General features: G+C 34.4%; 1 protein-coding gene across 1 annotated transcript; it reads left to right on the top strand.

The window, feature by feature from the left end:
• Nucleotides 1-3,710: 3,710 nt before the first annotated feature.
• LOC128197349 (uncharacterized) lies at nt 3,711-4,144 on the top strand. Its single transcript, XM_052878812.1, has one exon. The coding sequence runs from the start codon at nt 3,749-3,751 to the stop codon at nt 4,031-4,033; it is 285 nt and encodes a 94-aa protein (XP_052734772.1). The 5' UTR covers nt 3,711-3,748; the 3' UTR covers nt 4,034-4,144.
• The last annotated feature ends 6,402 nt before the right edge of the window (nt 4,145-10,546 follow it).

The raw sequence follows: 10,546 nt of genomic DNA on the forward strand, positions 1-10,546 counted from the left end.
CACAAAACTGGCACCTGGTCACTTTTCTGTGCAGAAACTGGCCCTGGTGCAGTCGCGCTTGGGCGTCCCTCAGCCAGGGGGGGCCCGGGCCTGACTTTTCAGCACTGCATCATTTTCACTTTTTCTGCAGATCTGCTTGCTTCTAGTGGTTGGTTCAGCCTTAGACATTGTTGGAGAGTCTTCCAAGCTCATTTTTAGCTACAAAATAAGGGATTATTGATGAAAGTACATCAAAGTAGCCAAAAACACAATTATTTAGAAAATAAGACAAAACAAGAGGATTAAGCAAGTTATAAGTAAGAAAGGAGTTGATTTTGCCATTAAAATGATGCTTAAAATATGGTATAATTTAGCATTATCACCACGACAAGGACACTACACCACAAACGCACTGCACCGAGAACAAGAGGAAGATTGCTTGATAATTCTTTTCACGATCACCAAGCTTTGCAGAAAAATATTTTACTCATACAAGGAACTACGTAGGTTATCAGTGAAATATGTTATAAATGAATAAAATTAAAAAACAATAATTTTAAAAATAAAATTTTACTGAGGGGCAAAATAGTAAAGGAAAGGTGGAGGAAGGGGTAAAATAGTAAAGGGGAGGTGGAGGAAGAGATGTGTGGGGGTGGAGGGAGCAACACCCCACATTGAATCATACGGGTGTTGTGAAGTTGATAAATTCTGTGTTGTCTGAATAGTAAAAGAGTTGCTGCAAATAGTAAAAAAGATGGGTTGTTGGGTCTAAATAACTCGACAAACCTTCCCTTAATATCCTTTCTACCTCAAAAAAAAAATAAAAAATTTAAACGTGTACACGTGTGTATTGTAAAACCTAATTTTCATTTTAGTTTTATGTTTAAAAAATTATCCGAAAACTAAGTTGCTTTACTATCGTAATAACACAACAATGAATATTTTAATTTGTAAATTCTAAAATTTATCTTAAATATAACAGTGGTAATAAAAAATATTAAAAAAAAGGTTTAATCATTCACGAAGTCCCTATTTTTGCGTGGAATCTCAATTTATTCCCGTTGTTTATGGAAATCTCAATTGGGTCCCAAATTTATGAAAATTGTAACAATTGGATCCTTTCCGTTAAATTGTCTCCAACGGCGTTAGTGTGTGTTTGACATGGCACGATGTAATCAGTTTCTTAACTGACGTGACACGAGTTTTTTAATTGACGTGGATTAATGATGTGCACACCGTCACCTCCCTCACGGCATATCCGTGTCCATTAAGCACACTGAGATGTACTCAAGGGCAAACTGGGTAAATTAAAAAAAATAAGTGCAACCCTACAATTGAGAAATCAAAATCAGATTGGGGAAAAAAATTGGTACTCCAAATCAGGGTTCGTGTGAGAGAAAAAAAATCGTTCTTTCTTGGATTCGAGCGTTCGTGGGATAGAGAAAAAAAACCATTCTCTCTGCAAAATTGTCTATATTCTTCTTAATCTCATCAATCGCAAACCTAACACCTTCCTCATTTTTCAGAGCAAAATCAGCACTCTGCAACATAGATTCAATCTTTATTTCCAATTGGTCAATGAGCACCCGAATATTGACGCTTGCTTTTCATAAATTGATTGAAACAAGGAATAAAACTCTTCAGTGAAAGGTCCCTAGCTTCCTTGAAACCCTTGAGCTCTTGAAATGTCTTCAAATAAGTAAACCCTTCAACCCCATTTTGTACCTCTTCCTCAAAATAAGTAATTGCAAATTTAACGATAACATGCCTTTCGCGTGCTCGATTCAAGCATTTGTCAAGAAAGAAAGTTTTTTTTTTCTCTCCCACGAACCCTAATACGGAGTCCCAATTTTTTTTCCCTAATCTGATTTTGATTTTTCAATTGCAAGGCTGAACATAAATTTTTTTAATTTGCCCAGTTTGCCCTTGACTACATCTGATGTTGCATCTGTCCAATCCATTTTTTAATAAAAAAATTAATTAAAATTCGTTTTTAATGCCATGTCTGATTAATCAATACACTGATCATGCCACGTAATCCAAACTTAAACGACCGTTTGTCTAATTTGACGGTAAGCCTTTACAAAAACAAGGACCCAATTGAGACGCCGAGAAATAAAGGGACCTATTTGAGATTTTGGACGAAAATAAGGACCTACCGAAAGATTAAACCTAAAAAAAACTCTTATATTTGTTTTAAGGATAATTCATTGCAAGTTTAACTGTAAGGATGGATAATATTTTAAATTTGTATATTATAAATTATAAGTAATGAATTTTTAGTAAATCAGTAAAACTATTTAATAAAACTCTTATAATTGAATTTTTTAAATAAAAATAATGAAAAATTAAATTGATCTTTGAAAATAATAAAACTATTTTTGAAAATATAAATCAGTAATCTATTTAATTTCTAAAGTTATAGTTGGGATCCTTGTTATGCTTTTATGATGCATCTTACTTTCTGTAGCTATTTTACTTTTTCTAATTTCAATTATTTTTTTAAATCAAAAGGAGAACTAGTTTTTCTTGTTTAACTCATTCTATACTATCTGGGAGCCATTTGATACTTCTTCAAAAAACTTTAAGGCTTTCATAGACGTAAGCTTCTGTCTGTGTTTTTAATGCGAAATCATGAAAAACTTGAATATATATAAGTTTCTACAAAACAATGTTGTATAAATTACTTATGAGTCCACGAAGAAAGAATTTATTAAAAAAATATACAGCATGAAACTTGAATTCAAATTATTTAAGAAATTCACACTATTTTGAATCGTGAATCCTCTATAAAAAAACTCACATAAGATATTAACAAAACAATGTTATCTAGATTATCTAATGTGAAAGAATACTCTAAAACTTTTGTTACTCATATTAACATAATTTTTAATATCATTTATGAGAATACACAATATCGATAAGATTGGTATGTTAATTAAACTGTTTATGAACTTGTATGATTTTTTTTTTGTCTTTCTGCACTTTTAATACGTATCAGATAAAATTCTTTACAAATAATTATCACATAAAAACTTTCTCATGGATTGTATAATCCTGTCACAAAATCCAGAGGGATTCATGATAAAAATAAATTCATACTTTTTAGTAGTCTTGGATGCTTGTTTCAAAGAGCAACTGGTCTTGTATCATTTTAATTTTTCTGTATTGAGTTACTGTGAAAGTTTCATCTTCAGTTGAACTGTGAAACTAAATGTTTGTCTATATTCTCTTATAAGAGGAGGATGAAGATGTCCTTTTCAAACACTGAAACTAGGATTTATAAATAATAATAATAATAATAAACAAAATTAAAGCCGTCAAGAAATGTATCAAAGAAGGGGAGGAATAAAAATGAGTAATAATATACCATGATTTTGGCTACCCAAATAGGTATCAACCTATCTATAAAACTGAAAAGAAAGATTCAATCAGAATTGGATTTCGATTCGAATTATCTACTGTATTTACGGTGTCGTTTTTGTGATATTACAACGAGCACAGTTCGTGTGGAAGATCAATGCCCCTTTGCAACCCTTGCTAATGGATATATTCTGCACAACACCTATGAAACAGCAGGTAGATGGTATATTCTGAAACTCTTACCCAACCAAATGAAAATGTCATATCACATTAACTTTGGATAAACCAGATAAGAATTGGATTCCTGGCTGTTGCATCTATAAATTACGCTTAATTAGTCGGTAACGTTCAGGCAATTCCATAAGAAAAGAAGTTGAGAGAATTGGTGTGCAGAGAAAAGGTGAAAATGGGAGACTTGATGCAGAGAATTATGGCAATGATTGAGGCTGAGCAAGCAGCGAAAGGGTCCAACAAGGGTTCTTCAAACTCATTTAACAACCATGGCAGCGGTCCACAGGATTTCGGCGGTGCAACGATCAACAGTGGTCAATATGCAGGTAACCGTAACAGGTTTAAACACTCAGAGCACTACGGTGAAAAGATTCTGAATAACAGTGGTACTTTCAATGGTAATGGGAACGGAGGGAGTATTCAGGGTGGCTTTAAGGCTGAAACAACCAACTACTTTTAATTATACGTATTTCGTATGGAAGGTGATGTAGTATCTGTCATGTTATGTTGTATTATAAACCCATAAATAATGTAGAGCTACGGCTCTTGGTTTATATAATAAATAAATAAAAGGGTGTTGGGGTGTTATCCAATGCCTTTATGTGTTCTTTCTTTTTCTTTACTTCACCAGCTCATCAACCTTCATCCGAGTTTCACCAAATACTTCATTTTGTGAGGCAGATTAAAATCTATTTGACAGGGTTAATAAAGAGAGACAGGGTTAATAGATGAAATTTTTTCCTCCTTATTACTATCACTAGATCCACATCCATTTTATTTCTTCAATTAGACCTTTTATTATTGACATAGTTTTTTTATTTGGAAAATATTTTTTATTCTAAAAAATATAGATGTGAATATTTAAAACTATAGAAATATAAAACTTCTGTTTTAAAAAAAATTAATTAGAAAAAATTTAAAAATAGAAGTTTGAGTTTCTCTATCCATTTTTTAAGTATTATAAAATTTGTTTTTCCTTTTTTTAAAATAATTTAAACAACAAAAAGCATTTAAAAATCTAATTCAGAATTTGATTTTTTGGAAATCAATTTTGAACTAGTTTTTCGGTATAGAATGACCACATTGAAGTAAGAATTCGATTTCCAAGAGCCAAATTGTAATGTAGAAATAAAGTCATGTTTCCGTTGTAAATATTGCACACAATGTGTTATGTGGAAAAAAAAACTCCAATTATAATCAAATTTTTTTCATCTATATTCTATAATTTTAAATATTGTTTTTATATATTTTCTAAATAGAAATTTATATACTTTTAAACAAAAAAGAAGAAGAAGATAATTACACTGCATTTATATTAAAAGGATCTAGTTGAGAAAATAAAATGAAGGTAGATATAATGATATTAATAAAAATGTGAAATAAAAAAATTCCAATAAATAATCCTCGACTAAAACAAATACAATTTAGCAACGAAATTAAAAAAAAAAAACTGTGATCATGCCACATAGCATACGCAATCAGACATTAACATATAGGTCTAACCTTTTCTAATTTGAGATATTTTCATATTTCCCAACTCAAATATAATTGGCACATTAATTAATTTTTAACTAATTAATTTTTTATATAATTTTATTTTACCATCGAAATTTAAATAATATTAAAACATGTCCCTTGAATGAAACTTGATTTCGAGAACACTAAAAAAGCTCTTTAATATGCTGGTTAAATTTAATTTCATCATAAATTCTTTTTTGTCTGACATGCTAATATATATATATATATATATATATATATATATATATATATATATATATATATATATATATTGTAACATCCCCATTATATAATAATCAATATTATATAATAAGGACGTTAATCATTCAAATATAGAGAACAGTCAGAATTTTGACGTATAATTAAAGTGCGAAATTACAGTCATCCAAATAAAAGGAGTAAAAATTTAACTTAAACAGTTGAAAGGATTAAACACTACAAGTGTTCAATCAGGAAACTCTAAGAAGACTATTCTGCAATATCAGCAACCTCCAACTCTTGCTCCAAGGGAATCTTCGCGACAACATCTGCTCCCATCCAAGTGGATGATCATCGCCAAAGGAATATAACCAAATGGCACACAACACAAACAATGTAAGGGTGAGCTAGATATAAAAAGCATGTTATCTCATAGCACAGTTAATTCATGTCATCATACATAGATTTAAATAGAGAAATATTTAGGCATGCTTATTAAACCAAAATCCACATATTCATACGACTCATCCGGATTTTTGTATAATTGTCGAACTATTGGTCGTCTCTGCACTTGCATAGTTCTGCTGGTCTTTCTCCAACACTAGCAAGATGAGTCCCCCAATCTGCCTATGTCTAAATTCAAAGACTATAGACGAGGACCTCCCTCTACTCTCACCACTCACATTATTCTTCTCTACTTGAGTGTGAACAATGCTTTGAGTTTAGGGATAAACATACCATTTCGAAGCTCCTACAATTATACAGAAACAACCACGATATTCCCCATAACCACTTTCATCCATCTCTCCCTGAGATTTCCGAATCATACTCAAATTCATCATTCCCATCATATAATCACAGTAATTTATCATATTTCATACATTCTCATATTTTCTCATAGCTCACATCACCACATATATTCCACACAAAATTCTCAAATTTCAACATTTACATCAGATGATCACAATAATCTATCATATTTATACACAGAATTCAATTCAAGAGGAAATAAAACTAAAAAAAAATCCAACATATGAAGAACACTATTTGAACGAATACTGTTCACCGAACTCGAACGAACGCTATCTCACGAACGTACTTTTCAAGCACCAGGTCGAACACCATTTTGGACGTACGTTACGAATGCTCAAGACCGAACGTCATTTTCGAACACCAGCCAAATTTGGACGAACGTCATTTAACAATAGCATCTCTTCAAAATGGACGAACGCCATCTAACAATTTGAACGAGCGTCCTTTCCGGATGAACGAACGTCATTTTACAAAAAGGCCAAACGCTGAGAATCGAAAACAACACTCGTTTGGACGAGCGCTCAAAGGAAGAACGAACGCTACGGGACGAACGCTAAGCCGAACACTTTGGACGAACGCTAGCCGAACACTTTTCTTTTGGGCGCAACTTGGACGAACGCATGAGCGAACGCTCGTCAGGCTAAAGAAAAACGAGTGTTCAAATCAACGTGGACGAACGTTCAATTCGTCTAGTTTTGGACGAACGTCCAATTTGAAACCAAATTGGACGAACGCGATTCTGCAGATTCTGCAGAATCACAGGTTTTCCAGAAAACCAGAAAAACCTCCATTTTTAACTCTAAAGCTTTTAGATTTCTACAAAAACAGTAAGATTAACTAATCAAAACGAAAAATCTAGCACCACTTACCTCTTGAAGACTTCCTTTGTGAATTCTTGAATCAATCTCTGCATTGTGTTCCTCCTCTGCCGTTTCAACCCCCTTGCCACAGTGTCCAGCTCTCCTCCCTTCTTCTTCTTTCCTCCTTCAAGAATCTCTAAAATGAAGAAGTGAATCTCCTTTCTTTGCAGTGGCTTGCCCGTATCCGTCCAATACTCCCTCCAGTTATTTTATTGTGCCTCCATTCCCTCCACTCTCTCTCGGTCTCTCCTTTCCTCCTTCCCAGCAGCTTCCAAACTCTCTTCCTTCCTCTCGGCTTTTCCTCCTTCCATCCTCTCTTCTTGCTCATTCCTTTATGTTCCTTCCCACTTCTCCTTCCCCTTCCTTCTGTATATGCGTGATCCCATGATCAAACATTGTTCTCCCGTGAAGAGAAGATAATAGTAAAATATAATGGTGGCATGTGAACTATAATAATGTTCACGGGTGTGGCATATCACTATGCTCTTGCATGAACGTGGGACATAAACTTTCAAGTAGAATACGGCTGCTCTCATTTTTATTTTTATTTTTTATTATTTTTTTTTCAAAATTAAATAAATAAAATAAAGATAAAAACAAGGTTCTTACATATATATATATATATATATATATATATATATATATATATATATATATATATATATATATAAAGTTTATATCTTTAATCTAACATATAAATTTTAGGATTATCATTCACTTAAAATTGTAAACTGATTAATAATAATAATTTAAAAAGATAAATTTAGGCTTCCAAATATTAAAAGCAAAATGTGACATCCCAAAAATACAGTCATAACTATAAATTTAGAAAATCACATTTAATAATAATCTCAAACAGTTTTACACTAAAAGTTAAAGAAATGCGAAGCAAATGAGCGCTCAAGGATGAACGTCCTTGAGTGCGAATCCAACATAACAGACGAATGTGCAAAAGCTGCACGTCACACATAAGAGTTACAATTTAAAGCCAAACGTACAAGAAACCTGACCGAACGGTTTACACAAGACAAATACCGAACGGTCGAAATAAACTTAAACGAAAACAAGAGATGGTCGAACGACCACTCAATTCAACTAAATACAATACAGGCCGAGCGATCTCACTGCTCGATCTTCACTTCGACATCAACCAGGTTCTCTTCATTCAACGCATCTTCCAAACGCTCATCTCCCTCTGCTCACATCCACACGGATGATCATTGCAATGACAAGACGGACGTACAAGTACAATGGACAACACAAGGAAAACGAAAGGGTAAGCTTACGTAATTTAACTCATGCATCAACATACAATTTCAGGTAAATAATTCACCATACATGCATATCTCAACATGCACATTCATTAAATAACAACCCACTTTAACGTATTCACAAATTAAAACTCAACACGACTGACTGTCCGGACTACAAGGTTTTTGTGTAGCTTCGGTGTTCGTGCACTCGGGTGATGTAGTAACTGGAACTCTCATCAGCTGCCACCCGAGGTTAATCCTATCTGTCCAATAATTACCAGGACTAGGACCTCCTGCCATTCCCACACATGACGTACCCTCTCTACGTGAGAACGAGTACTCACGGAACATCAGGATGAACGACCGGCTAAGCTTACCACATTCATACATTACAAATCTCAATAATCAATTCTTGAGTCGTTCCTCCCCGGAACGCTCTTTCAAAAGTCACAATATTTCCATTCATCTCATGTAATCTTCATCATTTACTATTTGTCATTTTACTATTCATCATTTACTGTTCATCATGTACTATTCATCATTTACTGTTCATCAATATCATGAATTTTCGAACGATCCAAGACCGAGGATGAACGCTATCCACGAGACCAAAATACGCTCGTCGGATCAAAGAACGAACGCTAAAAGCGAGATCGAAAGACGCTCGTTAGGGTCAAAGAACGAACGGCAGAGTTTACAGAAAATGCCAAGTACTGTTTATTGGACGTACGCTATTTAGCGGAAAAAGAGTACAAACGCTCAAAGCAATACTGAGTGTCATTTAGGACGAACGTTCAGCACAAGGTCGAATCTCATTTTAAGCGAGCGCTCGGTATAAGAACGAGCCTCATTTAGGACGACCGCTCATTTCAAAAGCCGAGCACCATTAGGACGAACGCTCAATTCAAAACCGAGCAGCATTCTGGACGAACGCTCACATCTTGAGCGAGCGCGAATATCATTTAGTGCGATCGTTCGGTATAAGACCGAACACCAAACAGAACGAGCGTTCAGTATAAGACTGAACAGTAATTAGGACGAACGTTCGGTATGAGACCGAACTATAACTCGGACGAACGCTCCTATTAAAACCGAGCAAACAAAAGTACGAACGCTCATTTCAAACAGAGCATCATTTGGACGAACGCTAATTGGTGCGAACGTTAGGTGTGAGACCGAACGTTAATAACTTTAAATAATAGATTCTTACGAATGGAAGTAGACTATTTCAAACATACCAAATACAACAAAGCTTGGCCGAACGCTCAACAAGGCAGTGTAACATGAGGACGCTCGTCCTTGACCAGGAATCATTCCAAATGAACGAATCCCATTCTTGATTATTCAATATGGAGACCGAACGGTCTAAGACCATTCAGCACGAATGTTCCTTCTCAAGGGAGACTCTTTCAACTCATTTACATTCCAGTTCAATCTTAACATGCAATTCTCATAGTTCCATACGTTCATATCAACATCAACTTCCACATTTTATACAATCCATGTCATGTAAATTCATATATCTCATTTTACCGAGAAAACGAACGTTCAAGCAGTTCAATAAATCAAATATTATGCATTATACACATACCATCAAATAACGAACGTTCATGCATCTCAGAAATCCAATATCATGCATTATATTCATACAATCAAATAACGAACGTTCACACAGGCATACATCAAATCAGTTAAATTAAGTAAGCTTCCCTTACCTGGAATGAACGAACGTTCACAGGCGCACATAGACGCTCTCTACTCAAATCCTTATCACCAACGCTCGTTAATCCACTATATATGAACGAACGCTCAGAAACCCACCTATATTAGGTCATATAGTGTTAGGACGAACGCATGAGCGAACGCATGAGCGGACGCTCGTCAGGCTAAAGAAAAACGAGTGTTCAAATCAACGTGGACGAACATTCAATTCGTCAAGTTTTGGACGAACGTCCAATTTGAAACCAAATTGGACGAACGCGATTCTGCAGATTCTGCAGAATCACAGGTTTTCCAGAAAACCAGAAAAACCTCCATTTTTAACTCTAAAGCTTTTAGATTTCTACAAAAACGGTAAGATTAACTAATCAAAACGAAAAATCTAGCACCCCTTACCTCTTGAAGACTTCCTTTGTGAATTCTTTGAGTCTATCTTCTCCAAAACTTCAAAAGTTCTCCACTTCTCCTCTTTCCCAGAACTTGCAGCAAGAACTTCTCCTCTCTCACAAAAATTTGGCAGCAATCATTTCCCCTCCCAGCAGAACCCATAGCTTCCCTTTTTAACTTCCCAAACTCTTCCCTCTTCCCCTCTTCTTCTCTTTCCTTTTCTTG

Source organism: Vigna angularis, chromosome 6 (assembly GCF_016808095.1).
Source record: "Vigna angularis cultivar LongXiaoDou No.4 chromosome 6, ASM1680809v1, whole genome shotgun sequence".
Taxonomy (NCBI): domain Eukaryota; kingdom Viridiplantae; phylum Streptophyta; class Magnoliopsida; order Fabales; family Fabaceae; genus Vigna; species Vigna angularis.

Coding starts and splice junctions, on each gene's coding strand:
- LOC128197349 (XM_052878812.1), top strand. CDS start 3,749: ATGGGAGACTTGATGCAGAGAATTATGGCAATGATTGAGGCTGAGCAA.